General features: G+C 48.0%; 1 protein-coding gene across 9 annotated transcripts in view; it reads left to right on the plus strand.

Moving 5' to 3' along the window:
- mecom (MDS1 and EVI1 complex locus) overlaps positions 1–21,280 on the plus strand; it is an 89,822-nt gene extending 68,542 nt beyond the window's left edge. Inside the window, exons 4-18 of one of the 9 annotated variants that reach the window (XM_037468218.2) lie at positions 3,372–3,474; positions 3,559–3,672; positions 4,153–4,264; positions 4,418–4,565; positions 4,702–4,882; positions 7,502–8,897; positions 9,103–9,190; positions 10,705–10,731; positions 14,111–14,277; positions 14,490–14,567; positions 16,029–16,198; positions 16,927–17,071; positions 18,797–19,024; positions 19,114–19,288; positions 19,486–21,280. In XM_037468218.2, coding sequence (XP_037324115.2) covers positions 3,372–3,474; positions 3,559–3,672; positions 4,153–4,264; positions 4,418–4,565; positions 4,702–4,882; positions 7,502–8,897; positions 9,103–9,190; positions 10,705–10,731; positions 14,111–14,277; positions 14,490–14,567; positions 16,029–16,198; positions 16,927–17,071; positions 18,797–19,024; positions 19,114–19,288; positions 19,486–19,620 — 3,267 coding nt within the window. In that variant the 3' untranslated portion in view covers positions 19,621–21,280. Of the gene's footprint in view, positions 1–3,371; positions 3,475–3,558; positions 3,673–4,152; positions 4,265–4,417; positions 4,566–4,701; positions 4,883–7,501; positions 8,898–9,099; positions 9,191–10,704; positions 10,732–14,110; positions 14,278–14,489; positions 14,568–16,028; positions 16,199–16,926; positions 17,072–18,796; positions 19,025–19,113; positions 19,289–19,485 lie in introns of all 9 variants that reach the window. The other 8 variants (XM_037468234.2, XM_037468242.2, XM_037468252.2 and 5 more) reach the window with 8 other exon arrangements.
- Positions 21,281–21,651: the final 371 nt, after the last annotated feature.

A 21,651-nucleotide genomic window follows, 5' to 3' on the forward strand; every position in this document is an offset into this window, starting at 1 on the left:
AGGCCTTCGGACGAGCCCCTGAAAGAAAGTCACTTGGAAAGATGCAGAGTTTCCACCTGAGGCTCATGACCGGTCGTCCATGAGATACCAGAAAGTGTCTGCTTCTTCATGAGGCCGCTTCACCGCAGCTCACTCACTGTAAGACAAATATAGCCACGTTGGCTCCCTTTCATGCTCATCCAAACCCGCTGGAACCAGCTGCACACTGTCTGCTTGTGCTCTTTATTTCTATGGGAGTCACGAAAAGGTTTTTTCGTTCCAATGCCGAGTGGCGAGCGGCCCGCCAAAGCGTGCGGCGCAACGCTTGCGTGACCCCCGATGGCCGCAGGGCGGTTGCATCCCGTGTGAACGTGCACCGAAATGCACTGAGAGCTCAGGTAACCCACGCAGTGGCTGTTCTTCTCCCATTTAACGACACTTGTCATTATTTTAGCTGGAATCCAAGAACAGTGGAGGTTTGGTTGAATCGCTGGTCACTTCCATCCCTTTTGATTCACTGCGTCCTTTTTGCTCAACTTTGTAATGCAGCTTGAGCCTCGGTGTTATTTTTTCTCTCTGGGAGGAGCGGCGAGCAGACTGAAAGTCCATTGTGGCAGGACAGCGGCGTCCCTGTCGAATGAGCTGTGTGCCGTCGGGGCGTTTCCCGGGGAAAATGTGACTGTGTTTGCTCTGCTGGTGACTAATGGTGCCAAGGTAACCAAGTAGTCCGATTATAGCCTTTGATCCTCTTGATGTCGTGACCTTTGACAGAGCGAGTGAGAGAAAAGGAGGGGGGGGGAGCTAAGTGTGAGTGGATGAACGCACATGTGGGGAAATGTAGATATTGATGAATGCGAAATAATTGATGAGGTACAGAGGGCAGTTAGTGAGAAGATTAGCCTCCCTGCTACTGCTGCAGCCTGCGCAGAGCACCAGAAAGGCTTTGCATTAATGGGAGCTTAAGGCTCCCTGTTTATTTCCAATGGAGAAATGTTTTGAATTCTTTCTAAAACGGTTTCTTCTGTATAGTTTTTCCCTCCATGCGGAGGGACTTGGGCCTTGATGCGGAGGCTGCTTGCTTTCTCAGTGTGAACTCAGATGCCCTGGCTATCTTATCTGCAGAATAACCTGTTATTCTAAGCCACTGTTAAGCTTCACTGTGTGTGTGTGTGTGTGTGTCCATGACATGTTAAAAAAAAAATCAAACTCTGCCTCTTGCGTTTGTTCTTCAGAGAACTGCTGCCTCTTTTTCCTCCTTTTTGTTTGAGTGTGTTTTCAGTGTTTATCTGCTGCGGGCGTCCCTCAGGGAAAGGGGAGGAGCTGTCGGGGGAATTCCCCTCATATTGGTAATCGCCCCCTCCTGTGCCTGCCGGTGTGCGCACTTTACGCGCCCCGAAAACACGTGGGTCGCGCGCGGCGAGACAAATGGAAATAGAACATAGAACTGAAACGTTGATCCGTAAAACAAGAAGGAGGTCAGAGGCCGGGCTCGCTTCTTTTTCTTTGAAAGACTCACCTGGATCTTCGATTTAAAGACCTACAATTAAAGACCACCAGCTGCACTTAACCGCCTTTACTCTTGACTTTGTGGAGGTTTGAGCGTTTGCGAGGCCTCGGCCCTTGAAGCCGCTCCTCCTCCGTATCGGTCTCTCGGGGCGGAAACAAACGTCTGTTTGAACTGTCCCTTTATTGTTCCTCAATCACAACATTTCTGTGGCCTCACAAAAGGTGACGGGCACAGGAAGGAGAGTGTCTGTCTGTTTGTGTGTGAACTTCCATCCATGTTCGAGCCGGTGTGTGTGTGTGTTCACGCTGTGGACGGAGGTTAGAGAGGGATTAAAGCTTCTGTCCGGGACCCTTCACAGTTCAGCCGCCTCTATTCTCTCTTAGAACCAACAGGGATGCTGCACCGCACCAACAAAGATGATGAAAAGCAGGCGAACTTGTCCTCTGTGGAGCGGCTGAACATAGTCAATTGGAAAGGTTTTAATGGGGGAAATGCTGCAAAAAAATGAAAACATTTGTTTTTACTTTGCGTTTACTGGTTGTTATGTAATTGTCTCTCCTGTTCTGGATAACTGTAATGGTTCTGGTTAAGCCCTGTAATGGGAGTCAGACCCCCCCAATAACCTTCTTGGCTGCTCAGACTTTTTCTTTTTCCTGAATTTTGAATCTCACTTTCATGCTACTAAGTTACAACGGTTTCTCCACTCCAATGGCTCCTCAGTTATTGACATGCTAGACCTGGGCCTCGGTCAGACTGTGCTTTTTCCCCTCACTCCAGTTCCCCCCCCCGAATGACTCTCAGTCGAGGAACATCCTGTGCTTGAGTGAGGCACGCGGGAGCCTGTAAAAATATGGAGTGGATTTCATTTTTCGTATTATATTTTTTTTGGCGGAAGTTGGAACAATCGCACAAACACTTGCAGCAGCGCGGTTGACGGAAAACACATCCTGATCTTTATTGTCACCAAGATATTTATTGTAACTCTCTGTGGAGCCAGAGTGGCTTTAGGCTCCTATAGTGCTCGCCAGGAATTCTGTACATGAGCTGGGTACCTGTGACCCGTGCCTTCCCAGAAGCCCCCCCCGCCTATGCACTTCTAATAAATCCCCCCATCATCATTGTCACGTCGACACGGTAGAGGAAGGTAATATGTTGAACCTCCAAAGCATGCCAAAAATAACGTCCACGCTGGATTGTTTCACAGAGAAAGGCCATTGTGTGTCCATGGGAAGCACCTCAGTCCCAGGGTCTCTCAGCTGATTCTCTGAAACCACTGCCCCCCCCCCCCCTCGCAGAAAACACAGTTTCACAACTAATCAGTGTGTATCGTGGCTGCATCGAAATCTGCACCTCGAGTATTTATATGTCGAAATGCTTATGCTTTTAAAGTAAGTGGATTTCGGAAGAAGTGGTGTTAGTTCTTAATTGATCTTATTGTGGAAGTTCCATCCATCACTGAACTACTCAATTAGCAGAAGGCATTTTTCATCACTTACGGTTGATCACTATAAGTGAGCTCGCTTGCTTACTGCATCATTTCTGAATCCAGTTTTTGTGTGAATGTATGCAGCATATTAGACAATATTATTGTACTGGATGGTTTCTGCTTCCTTTTTTCATAAAGATATCTGACATGATGGTTAATCACAGGCTAACGAGTGTGTATTTCCATTCGTATTTCTCTTGTGTGTATGTGGGTGTACATAAATAATAAGCATTGTGTAGCAGATGGGTTTTTGTGAGTACATTTTTGTACCAAGAGCTATACTCAAGTGACCTCTGCTGGTTTTAAAATGAGTTAAGCTGCACTGATGGTATGACCTTTCTAAATAAACTGATATAAAAAGCACGATTTAAATAAAATCCTCTTTCCGTTTGTCGGCAGATCTTCTACAAGGTCGACAGGGAGATTTTCCCCGGCGAGGAGCTGCTACTTTTCATGAAGGCTGAAGAATACTCATGTGACACCATGGCTCCTGATATCCACGGTCTGCACCCGCACAAACACACAACCGCCTCGACACCTCGCCCAAACGCCCAGTACGCTAACGTCCCTCTCTCCCACCGTGCAGAAGAGAGGCAGTACCAGTGTGAGGACTGCGACCAGCACTTTGAGTCCCGTAACCAGCTGCTGGACCACCAGAAGCAGCCGTGTGGGATGCCCCCCTCCTCCTTCCTCAACCCAGGTGTGACTTCTTATTTTTAAACGAGGGGGCTATTTTCATACCATTGTAAACGCTGGGTGCAGAAGAGTGACAAGACGGATGCGTCGCTCTGGGTGACGTTAAGGGGCTGAAAATGAGCTCATGCAACAATGACACAGGAAAGAGGAGTCTGAAATTGCCTTTTTTACCCCGAGGACACACAGTTTATGCCCTGGGGAATAAATATGTCCTCAAGCTGTATGTTGTCGTGATGTAACAAGAGAGTCAATGCAACTCATATGAGACTTGACCACAGGCTAATCGAGTCATTTTATTTTCCCCCTTATGCTCTTCATAATGGAACCGGCGGCTCTTAATGACCGCAAACATACCCCAAAATTGCATATAGTTTACATTTGAATTTAACATGCAGTCTTTCCTGGATTACAAAATATTGGTAAATACAGAACCGCAATGTCTATTTACATCCGGTTCATTTAAAACGTTTTCCGTGCCTGATAGGAGGGGAGAGCGAGCTGCAGGACCAGGAACCTCAAGACTTGCGACCCCTCCTCATGTCTCATGGTCTGCAGGAGTGTAAGGAGTGCGACCAGGTCTTTCCCGATGTGCAGAGGTAAGTCAGCAGCTCACAACACACTTTTTTTTTTAGGGAGATTTCCGATTGGGCAGGTGAAGCCGTCGCTGTCAGACAGACGTGTGATAAAGAAACAACTTTCTCTGTGTCTAATGTTTAATATTTGCACACCTGTGTTCGTGCATCCTGCAGTCTGGAGGCCCACACGCTGTCCCACTCGGAGGAGAGGGAATATAAGTGTGACCAGTGCCCCAAGGCCTTCAACTGGAAATCCAACCTTATCCGACATCAGATGTCGCATGACAGTGGCAAGCACTATGAATGTGAAAACTGCTCAAAGGTAGAGTGATGACCTTTGGAGGGGGGATATTGAATTCACTTTCTTTCTTTTTTTTTCTCGGAGATTTGCATCGCTGTCCTGTCCGCAGAAGCAGGTAGTGACTCCCCCCGTGTGTCTGTGCGGTTCCTTCCCCCAGCAGGTGTTCACAGACCCCAGTAACCTGCAGAGGCACATCCGCTCGCAGCATGTCGGGGCGCGGGCCCACGCCTGCGCCGACTGCGGCAAGACGTTCGCAACGTCGTCGGGCCTCAAGCAGCATAAGCACATCCACAGCAGCGTCAAGCCCTTCATGTGTAAGTCACTAAGACCCTACCTATGTAAGTCTTCCCAGTACGTTATAATAATAATCACAATAATGAAAACAATATGCTTGTGACTTGCCTTTAAAAGAACAAATGGGATGTCATTTCAAAAAACACTGGTTTGTCCTTCCTCTGCTTCTAAGGGTCCATCATTGTTCATGTTCTACAGGAATTACACCAGGGATTATATAGCAACGGGTCCATTATTTTAAGACAATGTTCACGTTTATCTGCATCAGCACAGCCTTTAAACTAGCATGTTATTTGACTCACTCCCAGTGACCCTGCCTCACCTGATGTTGACACTACAGCTTTCTCTCTCTTTCTCACACACACACACACACACACACACACACACTTTTTGTACCCAGCAATTGCAAGACCGAAACACATTTTGACCTTTCACATTTTCGCCACCTCAGTACGCAGATCCGATCCCCTTCCCCTAAAGCATTATGACCTTCACCCTTTGCCCTTTCTCTCTTTCCCTGCCCCTTCACAAATCAACTCTTTCTCCTCCTCAAACAAACACACATTAACACACTCACACATATGCATTTGGGCCAGAGGTACCGCATCTCCCCTGAAGACCTCTGACTTCCCTCTTTTCTCCTCTCTCCCTCCGCCACATGCGCCATTCCTCACAAATAGCAACCACATGTAAAGCCCTCTTCCCTGTGCTCCCTCTGAAAGGGAGTCCATTTGCTGTAATCAGCAGAAAATATGCAGGTTTTAAAAACAACTAATGGCCCGGGTAAAAAAAGACAGAGCGGCCTCAAACATGACGTCTGCCTGGGAGAGACCGCGAGTGCATCCAAAGTGTTGGTTGGTGCGCGTTCACTTGTAGGGCAGTGTTGTACTGTAACATCCTTCTGTTTGTATGTAAGCGCATGCATCATGTTAAGGGTGTGTGTGTGTGTGTGTGTGTGTGTCTCAGAGATGTTGTATGTGTATATATGTGTGTGTGAAGCGCTCAGGCCTGCAGGGTTATTCCCCCGCCAGCCACCTCTCTCCTCTTGGAAATGATTCACTAATTTAGGTTGTGTCGATCCAACAATTCCTATTTAACATAAAATGTATTGCTCACATTGTAAGTAGACATACTACCTGTCACACTGCAAACATTCAGAGCTGAAGCTCAAACAGATCAATTGTAATCAAATTGCTTAATTTGTGTTCCAAGCACAGCTTCTAGAGAGGAAACAACACGTGCAATATCAAAGGCATGATGCACTCTTCATTTTTATTCCTCCAGATGTTTCCAAAACTACCTTCCTACACTGATTGTATCCACCCCAGCCAAGCCACAAGTGCACTTCATTTCGATTTAGTTTCCTGGGTCCATTCATTACAATGACGTTTTTTTTTTTTTTTTTTTTTTTACATCATTACATACACTCTTGGCTCGAACCTTCCCATTTGGCGTTCCTCTGGAGTATTTATTTAAATCTGTTTCCGCAATACTTTTTCCCGCTCTTCCTTTCCATCTCCTTAAATTGCTTCTTGAGCACCTTGTGGCTGGAGGGCGTCCAAAGTATGCAGAAGTGTAATCACACCACTTCCTTAGCCCCTGTTTTGAAGATCTCATAACAATGTGAGCAAAATCAATCATCCTGAGCTGCCTCTAACTGCTTTTTGATATTGCCTGGATGATCAAAGTTTTATCCAAACGTCAGCGGTAGTGTAGCTGATTTGCAAATGATCCTGAGGTGGTGGGGGCCAACAAAGAGGAACACCCCCCCCCCTCTTGTAAACTGCATTCTTGACTTTTATTAGAATAGCGATAGAAAAGAGCATGGGAAAACAATCAGTACTTGGCTGCTATCCCCTTTGTAAATTTTAAACAAATCATCCATCTGCGGTAGATAATGCTGACACACTAATAATGACAATAGGTAGTGTCAAACAGTGGGGTTTTCCTTCTCATGGCTGGGTGTTGCCACTGAATGACATGCGGGGTCAAACAGAACGACGGGCCGGCACTCCGTGGTTGACTGTGGGAAGGTCACTTAGCGCAGGACAACAGGGATCGAGCTAACGGGACAAGGTGAGGGGGCTGAGGGGGTGACAGGGAGGCAGGGGGGGGGGGGGGGGGCAGTAGAGGACGTGGGACCTGTCCCTGGGAACCGGACTTCAGGATAGGATTCATTCAACTCTGCTTCCTTCACAAACTTAAAATAGAGCCATTGTACTGCATGCGACTGAGAATGTGTGTGTGTGTGTGTCTCAGCATGTCTGTGTTATGTGAATATTTTGTGAATGTGCCTACACGTCGGTGTGTGCGATTGTTTACGGACTCCCTGGGAGCGTCCCTGGGAAGACAATGGGGTTGGAGATGCCTGGGAATTTGGTTTGATGTGTAGGTGATGAGCAGCAACGACTGACTCACACCAAACATTTCTACCAAGCAGATTCCTTTACAATGCCAGGATCTGGACACACCTGTCCTCCTCACTCTGTTGGAAAACTGTTGTCAGAGTATTAATGAGAATACGATATTGGCCAAAGCCTCTACCAGCCGACATCTCTTAAAAGAGACGTTGTATCATGTGATGTTATTTTGTGTGGATGTGGGCAGGGGGAGGGATTCGGTGAGTACTAATACGTTCCTCATCCGTCTCTGTGTCCCTGCAGGCGAGGTATGCCACAAGTCCTACACCCAGTTCTCTAACCTGTGCCGCCATAAACGCATGCACGCTGACTGCCGCACGCAGATCAAGTGCAAGGATTGTGGGCAGATGTTCAGCACCACATCCTCCCTCAACAAGCACCGGCGCTTCTGTGAGGGGAAGAATCATTTCACAGCAGGGGGGTTGTTTGCCCAGGGTATGCCCCTCCCTGGTGCCCCTGGCCTGGACAAATCCTCCCTGGCAATGGGCCACAGCGTTTCCGGGCTGGCAGATTACTTCGGGGCCAGCCGCCACCACAGCGGGCTCACCTTCCCCGCCGCTCCGGCGTTTCCCTTCAGCTTCCCCGGCCTCTTCCCCTCTGGACTCTACCACCGGCCCCAGCTCATTCCCGCCACCTCCCCCGTCAGACAACCGACCCATGCGCCTCCCGCCGGCCCTGGTGCAGAGCTGAGCAAGAGCCCACTGCTGCCGCCGAGCCCGGGGCACCAAGAGTCCCGGGAGCTCCTCAAGGCCCTGCGCAAAGACAGCGGCGCACCCGGCCACCAGATGCCAGGTTCAGAGCTCCACACCCAGAGCGCCTCGTCCTCCGCCAAGCAGCGGAACAAGCAGAGTGACCAGTCCGAGAGCAGCGACCTGGACGACGTGAGCACGCCCAGTGGGAGCGATCTGGAGAGCACGTCGGGCTCGGAGTTGGAGAGCGACATGGACAGTGAGAGGGAAAGGGGGGCCAGTCGAGAAGCTGGCAAAGGCCCCAAAAGGAAGGCCGGTGAAGGAGCCGCCCCGAGCCCGGGCCTGACGGGCAGCAGCGCCGGCAAAGACTTTCCAGGCGCACCCCTCGTGCCGTCCTCGCTGGACGAGCACACGGCCGTGACGGGGGCCGTCAATGACTCTATTAAGGCCATCGCCTCCATCGCCGAGAAGTACTTTGGCTCCACGGGGCTGGCCGGCCTGCAGGACAAGAAGGTCAGGTCCCTGCCCTACCCCTCCATGTTCCCACTGCCTTTCTTCCCAGCTTTCTCCCCCCCAGTTTACCCTTTTCCAGACAGAGACGCCCGACCTGCAGGCCCGAAGGGCGAGCCGCAGTCCCCGGCAGACGACTGCAAGAAGGCACAGGGCAAATCTTCGTCCCAGCCGCCATTCGACCTCACTAATAGACGCAAGGCGGAGAAGTCCGCCACATTTGCCCCCTCCAAACCGGGCACCTCCCACTCCGCCGGTCAGGATCAGCCGCTGGACCTGAGCCTGGGGACCAGAGGCCGTGTAGGCAACGCAAGAGAGGAGGAGACCAAGAACAACCTAACGAGCTATGAGGAGGAGAAAGCCGTGGTGGAGATCCCAAAAGCGGACACCTCTTTGCAGCATGCCAGGCCCACCCCTTTCTTCATGGACCCAATCTACAGGTATCGTTATTCCCAGTAGCATACGTAGCCAGAATCTAAGTCACTGGCCTGCTTGGAGTGCTTTTGCACATTGTGTTATATCCCAAAACTATTTTGGTGTTTTGGTTTCTGTCATTTTATTGGTAATTGTCATTTTGTAATACTGAATATAAACGTACCAATATTCTTTGCCGTACATGCGTTAAGAGAAATCTATTATTAGCAGGGTTGAGAAGAGGAGAATGAGCGATCCGTTCGAGACTCTGAAAGACAAGTACATGCGGCCAACTCCGGGATTCCTCTTCCACCCACAAGTAAGTTCTGACTGGGGCATCGGAGGGACCCGGGGATACTTTGGAGTACTGGGAAGGAATTCAATAACATGAATTCCAGACAAACTCACACCTTTTCCCCCGTCCAACTGTACACTTTCATTTACTTTAGTTACACATTTCACTTGAGAGTTGATTTTCGATGCTTTGATCGACTCCGGATTGATAGTCAAATAGTCAGCATAACCCCCCCCCCGAATCCGTCCCCGTAGCTCTCGTGCAGTTTGAATTAGAGAAAGTTGTGACGTCATGTTACAAGTTCAACGTTGGCTTCCCGTATCTACAGACGTTACAGCAGCTTGGCGTTAAAACAGTGTGGATATTTTTACGACTCTTACTATAAGGACCTCTAATTAAGGCATGATTGTCCCAAGCTGACCAAAGGGGATTAATAAGGCTCCAGTCTTATCCAAACCGCTGCCTGTTAAGCCCGTTGTCGGCTATCCGAAACAGATGTGGCAGCGAGAAAAGGGCACACTCTGACACGTCTACCCGTAACATGTCTTTGACTACGGTATAAAAAAATGATATGCTCTTAAAGCAATGATTTCTGCCCCGGGGGCTTTCTGTGCCAGTGTTTCCAATGCAAGACTCAAAATATATATGTGTGTGTGTGTGTGTGTGTGTGTGTGTGTGTGTGTGTGTGCGCGCGTTCACGCAGGCGTATTTGTTCGCGTGTCAATGACATGTTGCACTGACGTTCATTTGTTCAATCTGCACCCGCGGGTGAGAACGGTCCGTCGGAAAGTGAAAACACCACTTTCTCAGGCATTTGATTTTTTTTTTTTTTTTTTACTCCTTCTTTTTTTCTGGCTGTTTCAGGTCTGGTTTTTACAGGCTGTTTCATTTGTGTGATTTATGTCCCCTGTCCAGAGTGCTGCATGGGCCCAGCCTGCAGCAGCCACATGGCCGTCCCACTCGCCTTAATGAGGTGTCCTATCAGTAGAAACACTAACAGAGTGCTTAGGCCATCTTTATGACTTTATGATGTCTGGACACACAAATCATTCCCAGAAACCCTAGACCGGGCTGGTCTGACCCGGACCAGGCCTGGGGCCCTTCTGTATACTTTTGAGGGGGTTTGTTTTCAGTCACCTGACTCACTCTTCAGCTACATATTTAGAAAAAAAAGAGGTTCCAAAGCTGAGGGGACTGGAACTTTTATTTTCAACGTTAAGTGATTCAGCTTTTTATTTTCCTGGCAGGCCATTTTTACTGCAAAGCAATACTGGCTTAGATTAAATACTGGCAGTGAATTTGTAGCCTACTATAATGAGCTTATTGAACGCCGCGAAGTGTTGGGAACTATTAGCGCCTCCTATAACTCCAGCGCCATAACTCTGCAGATAGGCGACCCCGTTGCTCATTCAAAGTTAATCACGTCGGGGCCCATCATTCCCTCTGTGTACCCATATGTGTCCAATCGAAAGCTGTTGATTAATGCGCCACTTCCTGGTTCTGACTGCTTTCTCTTTTCCTTCTGTTCCGCCCCTCAGTTTCGTTTGCCAGATCAGAGAACTTGGGTAAGTTCCTCTTTAAACTACAGTACTGCCCTGTGTCTGTACTTCTACAAAACAGACCCCGTTTTCTAATCAATGCATGGGCTGCATAACAGTTCACAACTGTCTCCACACAGCAGTCGCATGCTTTAGCCCACCGCCTGACTCTGGCCACGGAGCTAAGACACTTCATCTGGATGTTAATAACGGTCAACATAAAATACTATTTTGAATGAATGTGCCTTGGGTATTTGAGTCTGGCTGTTGAGTCTGGTGCGATAGGGACTTACGGCCCCTCTCTGATTCACACGGAGCGGTTTGAGGGGGGATTTCCAGCCGAGCTCCACCCCGTCCATCCAACAGCTTCAAATATATATATAATATGCTCAATGTTTGCTTATTTTGAGAATGAAGCGGTGCTTTGCAAATGGGCATTGGGGGGGATGAGTGAGATGGAGGGATGGTGTTGAGGTGTGGGGGGTGGGGGGGGGGGCTGCTTTACATCAGCGCGAGGGTAACAGTCTCTTTGGGACACTGACGGGGGGGACTGGGGGGTTAGTTCCTCCCTCCCAACATCTGGTTCCCGATAAAGATCAACAATTGAGAATGCATCTCACTAATTAAGGCCCTCACAGCATCACTGACATCTGAAGATAGCCAATCAACCGCCGGTCCCACAGCGACGCTACAGCAACAAGCAAGTTCACAGACACACACATATACACTGCCCGGGGAGGGGGCAGACAGGGGGGATTTTGGGTGGTGTGTGTTTGTGTGCGGGGGTCTCGTATGGAGAGGAGTAGGGGGCGGGGGGGGGGGGGGGGGGGGTTATAAAACCTTTGAAATTTGGCTTTGGAGCAAAATGTGGAGCCGTTTATCCTCTTTCTTTAAGTCAAACATGTGCGCACACACTGCATTGTCAAACAGTGGCTTAACGAACGCGGCTCAGCATCCATAAAAGTGACTCAAAGGCCGAGGGGGTTTTCTGAGTGTAATCTGAGGCAAACTGATGGATATCAGTTTCAATCATTAATGTATTAAAACCATTGGATTTGATGTTTGAATCATTGACTGCTCAGCTAGAGTTACCATTTGACTTGTTTAGAGAATCTGCTGAAGAACTTAAATATTAAAGATTTACAATTCACGTTTTCCACTCAAGTGGGCCATGCAACCACGATTTCACTGCATTTTCACTGGAAACTAACACTAAATAAATCATTATCCATGCTATTCATTCAAGCTAAATGATCCTCAACTTCTATTTGTTTGAGGAAGAAACAAAGCTGTATTCTAATGTTTATTCCGTTACATACACCTAGGCAAAAACCATCATGTAACTTCTATCAATGAGAAGATATGGAGGCAGCGTTTGAATTAATGACTGGGATTAAACTATTAAGAGGGTTCAGCAGCACGAAAGGGAGGAGTTGTGATCAGACTTTCCCAGCAGAGGGAGCTGGGATGGAGTATTTTCACTGTCTTATCGGACAGGCTCGATACTGCTGACAGCTTTAGGGGCCTTAATGTTCCAAAGAATTATGGGTATTCTTGAGTGAAGCAGACAAACTGAGCACTCACTCCTGAAAAGAGCCCGATGAAATACACAGTGTACATTTAAAAGAAATATGAAAGCCTTTCTCCCTCCGCAACACATCTCTCAATCCATCGCTCCCCCCCCCCTCTCTTCCTCTCTCGCTCCCCCCCCCGTCTCTCTCTCCCCTGCCTTTGATTCATGGCACGCAGCATTGGCATATTCATAATCAAACGGACCCGACACTCCACATCCTCCCTCAGTGGGAACGTCGACGGCTGCGGCAGGAACTTTACACTCGGCCGTCACTCCTAATCAGCCGCCCCGAAACACCGGGCTCCACCGTCATCCGTCAGCCCCTCTCTCCCCCACGGCACGCTTCCTCCTTCCTCGCCTGCCTCCTCCTTTCTTCCCTTCCCTCCTGTTCCTTCTCACTCTTCTCCTCTATCGGGTCTAGTCCTTCATCGTGCTTTTTCTCCCATTCTCCCCCCCCCCGTCGTCCCCCCCGTCCTCTCCAGGTCTGCTCCATCTTGGCGTGGAGCCTGGGAGTGACAGGGGGTGAAAGCAGGAGATGAAATGTCAGAGTCGGAGCAGGGCTCTGGTGGGAGACCCTGAATCACCATTGATTTGCTGCCTTATTGAAATAAGAAAAAGAAACGGGGCTGAAAATCCAATACACGCAAAATAATGCAAATTTGTGTGGCCCTTTTAAAAAAATAAAATAAGGGGATACCCCCCCTCCCTCCCCCTTGTGTGTGAGATGGGCTGACAGGCCCTGCGGCCTATTGGGACCCCCCTCCACCCCCGCCCCGCCCCTCCCTCTCCTCCTCCTCCTCCCTCAGGTCCTCCCTTCACTCCCCCTGCAGACCCCCCCCCCCGCTCCTCCCCCGTCCCGCCCCTCTCAGCACAGCGATATCATTATTACCCGTGTCTGGCCCTTGATCAGTAATGTCAACATCTTTCATATTGACGAATGTGCTGTCTGCCAGCATTGTGCACAGAATAGTTTACAGCCCGGTAGTGGACATGAATCACTCCTCTGCCACACACAAACACACACACACACACACACACACACACACGCACGCACACACACGGACATGCATCTGACAACACACATACACACTGTGCAATTTCACTCACATAATAGGCACATGTAATTCTACACACTGTTCCAAACCCAAATGCATTATACATATATATTTCTTCCCTCAAACATGCATATATTTTCACATGTACAGTAGATGGCTATTAATCAACTACGGCCACCGTGCACGGGACATGAACAGACCCACCCATACGTATCTCCTACGAGTACCTGATGAAAGTAAATGTAAAGTTTCATTAGTAGATGCCGCAGTCCTTAATCCTAAAGGTGTGTGTGTTTATGTGTGTGTGTTTCTGTGCATGTGAGGTTTTAAGGGAACAAGCGCTGCTTTCACAGTGGCTCTGACTATGACTTGGAGCAAACCATTTCTTCAAATGTGCTTGTCATTTGCACAAAACGGGAATTTGACCTTGCAATTCGTGAATCATTGATACACGTCAAATTGAGAATTCACCCAATACCTGTTTAGCTTCCTTTCACCAGGTGCAATGACTGTAAATAAGGCCCATCAATCAAACAAGATATGATCAATTAGTCTAGAAAATATTGATTGATTTAGTGAGACGCATTTAACGGGAGTTAAACATTTGGCGTTCTTTCCAAATATTAGGGTATCCACTGCTGAAACACAACAGATTGTAATTGCTCATAATTATTCATTGCTCCTTACATTTTGCTTGTTTGTGATATGATCACCACTTAGGTTTGGAACCACAATGCTCACTCCTCACTGGGTTTGCTCCTCTCCTCTGTGTCCTCAGATGTCGGCCATCGAGAACATGGCCGAGAAGCTGGAGACGTTTGGCTCCTTGAAGCCAGAATCCGGTGATCTGCTGCGCTCCGTCCCTTCCATGTTTGACTTCAGAGCCCCCCCCTCTGCACTCCCAGAGACGCTGCTGCGCAAGGGCAAGGAGCGCTACACATGCAGGTAACTACGGCAACTGCTGTTGCGTGGGTTATTTCAATTTTTGAACAGTCATTGTGGTCATAAATTAAAAATCATCTACGGAAGGTTGTTTTGTAATTGTTTTTTTATACTGTAGAGTCACAGTAAGAGTTCCTATTTCTCTGATTTCTAATATTAGAACACACAGTAGAGTAATTAAAAAGTTGATAAAAATGTGCCTCACTCATTTATAGATACTGTGGGAAAATATTCCCGCGCTCTGCCAACCTGACCCGCCACCTCAGGACCCACACAGGAGAGCAACCATATAGGTAAGACTTTACTAAGGATCTAAATATCCACCTTCGAATACTCTACCGTCTCCTGGAGGTGGCTGTGTATATATAAATATAGATCTATGAACTGTTGAAAAGCTGTGGTTCGAGCTGAAAATCATCCTCCTCTCATCAATCCGTCTGTTTCAACAATTCTCATCTAGAATTGCACATTTTATCCTCGGTGAATAACAGCGCCCGGTTTTCTGTCCTCACAAATAGGACTGAGAGCAGCAAACACGCTTTCACGCAGCGTTTTCTCATGCAGACAGAGAGACGCATGGATGTTTTCCCAGCGATACAGGGAAACACAGTGTGTTTTCATATGCCGTAAAAGCCGGGGAAGATTATTCTGCAGCTAAATGATTTGCCCCATGAAAAATGGTGTTTGTCGCCTGGGTGACCGTATAAGAGAAGAAGGGTGGGAGGGGGGGGGGGCTGAAGGTTGGCTGCTAAAACAGCAGAGCTGAGTAGAAGCCGGGAATTTTGGTGAAAAATTGGGGTGACCGAGGAGCACGGGCAGATGTCCAGGCCCGGCAGCTGTGGCCATGCACGAGATTTGAAAAATGAACCCTGAGCCGGTTGGCTACTTGCTGTCCCCAAGTGAGGCTTCTTCTCACAACTCATCACACTTTAAGAACTATAAGATTACGTTTGTTAATTTTTTTTTTCTTTCTTTCTTTCGTGCCTTGTTAGCAAATAAGAGCCAATAAAATGGTTACAAAAATCTCCCTGCTTTCCGCCCCTTCTCCAGGTGCGGCTGAGGTAGAAGTAACAATGCAGCAGCAGTGCACATGTAAAAATGGATCTCGCACATTTACCCCATTCGGATAATGAGTGAGCCCTGGCCAGCACTGCTCTGCTTTGTAGTCACTAAGGTAGTGGAATGTTGGCCCAAAGCCCCTCGCTGACCACAGGGGAGAGAGAAAGACAGACGCAGGCCTCTACTGCCCCAGTCTGATAGCCTGCACTCCACACGCTGGCATGCCATTAAAGATCGCCGCTGTTTATTGTAATTTTTTTGTTGAGATAACCGGGGAGGGAGTGGGGGGGGAGGGGGGGGTGGGGGTTCCTGAGGGACAGCCAATCGAGCGAGCTAATTCCACCAGAAGAAGAAAAAAAAAAAAGATGTAATCTTCTCGTATAATTTTGCGTGAAGAAACTTGGCAAGAGGCTCTAATTTTTGCAGGGCCACAACCAAGTCTGTTGCTATTTTGCGAGGGAAGAATGCAATTTTATTGCACTGGCTGGAGATAAGAGGCAGAGCTGTTTCACCTTAAACGAGCTCCTCCATCACGTCTCTTGGACTGTGGGACCGCTGGGACCGTGTGCATGTGTGTATGTGTGTCCCACATTATGTATCCCATTATGTTTCCCACAGAACAAAGCGTGACCTCCCTGTTTCACGATGCAGCACGGGCACATGTTTTAAGTGAAAGTCCTCTACTTTTCCCGCAGGTGTAAATACTGCGACCGCTCCTTCAGCATCTCGTCCAACCTGCAACGTCACATTCGCAACATCCACAACAAGGAAAAGCCCTTCAAGTGCCACTTGTGCGATCGTTGCTTCGGCCAGCAGACCAACCTGGACCGCCACCTCAAAAAGCACGAGAATGGCAATCTGTCGGGTGAGGAGTCTTCCACATGCTCCCCCTTTGTAGTGATAATGAATTTGTCTTTTTTACAGCTGCTTCAAGCCTTTGTTTTTCTCCTTCAGTATTCCGTTTCGAGTAAATGAGAGCTGCTTCGCTGATTAGTGACACAGCAGTGAATATTCTAAAAAACATAAATTAACCATGATTTTGAAAGTATTTTAGAAGCCGAAATTAGATCGGTCTGCCTCCGCAACAGCAGTGGAATGAGCTGCTTTCATATCCCTCTGAATCTGAATCAGCAGAACAAACAGTGACACGTTGCCAACTGCTGAGATCAATTGGTTTCCACTTAATCAAATGCAGAATTACTCGTTTGCTAGTTCCTTTTTTTGCTGCATCAAACAATCCAGGGAACAAATAGACTAAATAATTGATAAGCGGAAAATATATGTCATTCATGGTTTAAATAATACAGTTTTGTTTGCTTGAACCTTAAAGACACTCAGGAACAGGGCAGGAACTTTTTCAACTTAATTTAGTAGATTTTAGTAAAGATTTCAAAATTTCCAAAGATACCAAAGTCGTTGCAAGTTCAATTTTATTTTTGTCCAAAATGACATGGCTAGTTAAAAATTTGATTTGATTATATCACTACCTTACTTTAATTGTGTTGATATGTTTGAAGGTGCCTGTGGGAACTTACCAACTTTCTATTATATTATATTACATTAAACAACAAAATCTTTTTTTTCTCCCCGCAGGCACAGCTATGTCGTCCCCCCAGTCTGAACTGGACAGTGGCAGCGCCATATTGGACGACAAAGAAGATTCTTACTTCAATGAAATAAGAAATTTCATCAGCAACACGGGCCAGAACCAGGCATCCCCAGACCCCTCCGAGGAAGGGTAAGCCCAAAATGCCTGTAGACAAATATCCTCCAGGCTTCTCGGCCCACCGGCCCTCGGCAGCAGAGACAAAGAAAGGACTCCGGAAAGGACCCCGACCCTCATTACTGCACGTTGAACTCTGGCTTTAACGGCGACTGCAATAAGACTGATGCAGTTAAAAGGCCTCTGCAGGCTTAATAGAGTCTTAATAACAGGCTAACCGCTCACAGCTCATTGTGGACTTGGATTTTCAAACCACCCAGCTAGCTCTCATTAATTATGACTTCATGCTCAGAGGTCTGGAGTAGAGAGCAATCATCATGTGATGGCATTTAAGATAGCGGCAGGTTTTTTGGAGGGAGCGAGCATCAGGTGCCTTTCGGGGGGGGGGCCACACGTGCGAACGGATGTCTTTGCATGCAACTACGTCCAAGCATTATGCAAAATAAATCCTCGGAGCTGTGATCAGGTCAGATAGCAGCTAAGGAGGTCTGCTCAGGTCCCTGGGTTTGTTTTCACGTGCCTTCGCGTCGCTGTGATCACAGAGCAGATTGTGAGTTCCAGACAGGGATCTCGCAGATGATTGTGCAGAAGGGCTTGTGAGAGCAGGACCGGGGCGCTGGAGAGTCGTCAAGAGGGAGAAGGGAGAGAAGCAGGAGGGGGGGGGAGCGAGGCTCAACATCTGGAACCAACATGTCTGCCTACAGGAAGAGGGTAGAGGGGGTGGGGTCAAAGGGTCGGCCCGTGTTTCCTTTCAAAGTGCTGCGCTCCTGACTACTTCTGATAGATACTTTATCCCCAGCAAATTACCACGTTTGAAAGGCGTAATTAGCAAATCTGTTTTCTTAATCACAGAGCTGGAGCTCTTTCTGTTTTTTGGAGCTGGTCTTCTCCTCTCAGGACACCGTCCCAGCGGGAGACCTCTGGAGAAGCACAATAATAACCGCTGATGAAAGAGGGTGTAAACACTGTATGTGCTGAGAAAGCCATCTCTCCCCCCCCCCTTCCTCTAAAGTCACTACACGCTCAAATGCGCCACTTTAGGCCGGAGATGTGCTGGATGGGTTTTGTTTCCTATCGATCTACTTCGTCCGCGTCCACTCCTCGCTTGTCTCCCAAAACCCTTTGTGCGAGAAATGGCATTTTTGGGAGCTGACGAAAGACGTCCCAGAGTGTAATTAGCGAATCAGACTAAATGTGGTTCCAGATGATTAACCAAACAGCGGTTTCCTGTGGCGCTGAGACGGAGGGACAGATTAAGAGTCCGTTTGGACAGCTCTCCCTCTCTCCCTCTAGGGATGGAAGAACGGGCCGGTAGGCAGCGCTCCCATAACTCTCCCACCAAATGGCTGCTGTCAGCTAAATATTTTGCCTATTAGATGAATACAAGATAGCAAAGAAAATAAACAAGGGGGAGAGGCAGAGCACTCACAAAGTTAAGTGCAGCAGCGATCAACCCGGTGCTGCTGTGCCCCAAAGGGGGCTCCCCTGAGCCTCCGTGACAAACAGGGGGTCCCAGCGGCCTCGTCCTGCCTTTCCCCAAAACTCTCTCTGCTCTTCATCCCACACAAAGGCCTCTCACAGGAACGGACAAAAGCCAGTTAAAGCCTGTGTTTATAGACCTCGGTGAGCGTGTTTAAGTAGCAGAAGAAATGAGCCCACAGCGATAAAGAAAATGTCTTTGTCAATTGTCTTTGCTTACTCCATCGCTCTATTGTTCTAAACAATGTTCCCGGCCCGCAGGTTGCATTGCGGTCCGTTTGAAGAAGAGAAGCCGCTGATGGCCAGCCGTGGGTCACATGACCTGGAAGACGAGGAAGCGGAGGAGCTCGGGGCCGATGAAGAAGAGGGCGCAGAGCCCAGCAACGCCGCTGGGAAGCAGGAAGACAAGGTGCTCCCCGGAGGGCTGGGCGATGACATCGCGCCGGACGGAATGGACTTCAACCTCAACTGCAAAGCCTCTTCTCGGAGGTAAATTCCCAGCAACTGAAACTAAATTTCGCCCAGTGTATGTGTTATGATGAGTTGCCTGACCCGGAAGGTTTCTGCTTGTCCTCCAGGTACAAAGAAGAGGAGAGCGGCTACTCAGCCTTGGATCACATTCGCCACTTTTCGGACATGCGCAAGCTGGAGGAGAGCGAGCAGAGTGAAGGAGACGAGGACGACGGGTCGTTTGGCTCCCCCTCTCTGACCGATGCAGTCAAACAGCCCCTCTTTAGGAAATCCAAGTCTCAGGTAGAAGAAACGTGTGCAATCAGGATTCAGCGTTGAGGCTTTTTTTCACTTGCCCAGATGGGAAAAGTGACAAGCTGGAGATTTGCGTACATCCTTTGACTCCTGCTTCCAAAACACTTGCTTTTTTGCTTGTTTTTTCTGCCTTGCAAATTCAAGCATGGCAGCTAAACATCTCCTGTGTCTCCCTCTCCCTTAAGGCGTACGCTATGATGCTGTCTCTGGCTGAAAAGGACTCTCTCCACCCGGCCTCCCACGCGCCGTCCACCATGTGGCACAGTCTGGCCCGGGCTGCGGCTGAATCCAGCGCCATCCAGTCCCTCAGCCACGTATGATGACACCCCCTTTGCGCTTTCCTTTCACCCCTTTCAACCCGACCTATGGCACTGGGAGCCCGTTGCAGTGCCCCCCCCCCCCCCCCCTCCCCCCCGACCGTCCACAGAGTGACTGCCGAGCGGAACCCGCGGCCCATCTGACTGCTGAGCCTCACACACAAAGCAACGGTCACTGTCCATGCAGAACCCAGCAAAGGCCTCAATAACCTCCCAAACAGATAGAGAGGGAAAAAGTCCCTCTTAGACCTTCAAATTTAGTCGTCCCGTTAACACCAAACCCGGGTGACAGCAGGGATGACGATTGTGGTGAAAATAATAATGAGTAATAATAGCTGTATTTATTCTGCTGAATGTCTATGTTTTGCACAGCAAAGGCAGCTGGTGGACATGGAAGATAGATGTTCTTATTTCATTGATAAATTGCATTTATTCCCCAGCACATAGAAGTCAAGGAGAACATTTTAAGCTGAAAGCTTGCGTTGTGTCTCTGAGGCAGACCCGTTTCAGCCTAATATGTTTCATAAAGCTCATCTGACAGAAGTATCTTTAAAATATATTACAATGACTCCCTTTAACCCCACAGAGATCCACAGGTGTTTCTTATAAATACATGTACTTGATCATAAAAAAAAAAAAAAACTGAAATCAGGCCGATCTACGTTTCCATAGCTGCGTGTGTCTACACAATCATAGCATCGCACACAAGTGTCTACCAACTGTTCTCCACTGCACCCCATCCTGCCCGCCTGCGCTATCTGTGAAAGGATATAAATAGATTGTCTTTTTAGTGGAAGAGAAGAAAATTCTTTTTTTGTTTTACTGAAATAAGTAGTCAGTGCTAAAGTTAATTGTTGTTCTGTAAAGGGCATTTTGTCTTTTTCCAAACCCTTGAATCCATTCTAGTCAGCCAACAATACCACTAAAAAGCCCGAATGCTAGTCGTTAGCTACTCCATGCTTGTGTGTCTTTCATTTTTAGACAATCATGATTTTGTTTTCATTTTTTGTTGGTGTTGTTGTTGTTATTTGCTGTTGTATGTTGAGAATTGTATTTATTTCTTGGCAAACTGTAGTTTGTTTACTGAATAGCACTGCTCTTAGCCCGGGTGGAGGGGAGATTCCTCACCGGGCCTTTTCCCACAGTTCAATGGGGTTTGTAGATTACATTTGAGTGCCGGATAGTATTAAACATACAATTCACTCCTTATTCTTCTAATGGAACCGGTCGATGAGTAGATATTACTTAGGTTTTTTTTTTTTTTTCTATGACAATTTAATGATTGAATTGTAAAAAATGAAAAAAATGATAAAGAATGAATAATAAAAAAAAAAAAAGCCAGGTCTAATTTCTCCATAAACGCATGATTGGTCTGGTAAGATCTGTATCTGACATTTTCTACGGTTGTCTGCAAGCTTGTGTGACGTTCGGTTCATGTTAATCCCTTGTGCCAAATTTATGATGAATAACAGATTACTTTCATTTATTCTCCCGTTTTTAGGGACCAGATTCTTTTGGTTTATGTCGTTGTTTTGTTTATAATCGATTTTAAAAAGTAATCAGCGAGTTGAGGTACTTTGTTTTAATGCTTTCTACAATGTAACTGTTATGCATTTCAATTCAATACTGTGGGGAGGAACAACTAAGAAATAAAGGACTACAATGTGGATTAACTTGTCTTCCATTCTCTCTTTATTTCTGCTTTACATTTTACTCACCCGTTGCCCCCCACCCCCCCACCCCACCCCACCCCACCCGCCCCAAGCGTGCAGCCCCTTGTGGCCGCTGCCCATGAGTTTGGCCCGAGCACAGATTTAAACCAAGAGACGCGAGTCCAATTTTTTTTTTTTAAAAAGACACCTGGCGCTTTTCTTCTGGCGCTCCCATGGCCTCCAAGAGCGAGGGAGAGCCTGAACTCTGGTCCTCTCCTTCCTCTTTTCTTTCCCCCCCCCCCTCCGGGCTTTGCGTGGCCCTGGAGAGCGAGGGCAGAAGAGAAAAGGCCGGCGAGGGCTTGAATGAGGTAGTGGGAGCCGA

This window comes from Pungitius pungitius, chromosome 3 (assembly GCF_949316345.1).
Source record: "Pungitius pungitius chromosome 3, fPunPun2.1, whole genome shotgun sequence".
Taxonomy (NCBI): Eukaryota; Metazoa; Chordata; class Actinopteri; order Perciformes; family Gasterosteidae; genus Pungitius; species Pungitius pungitius.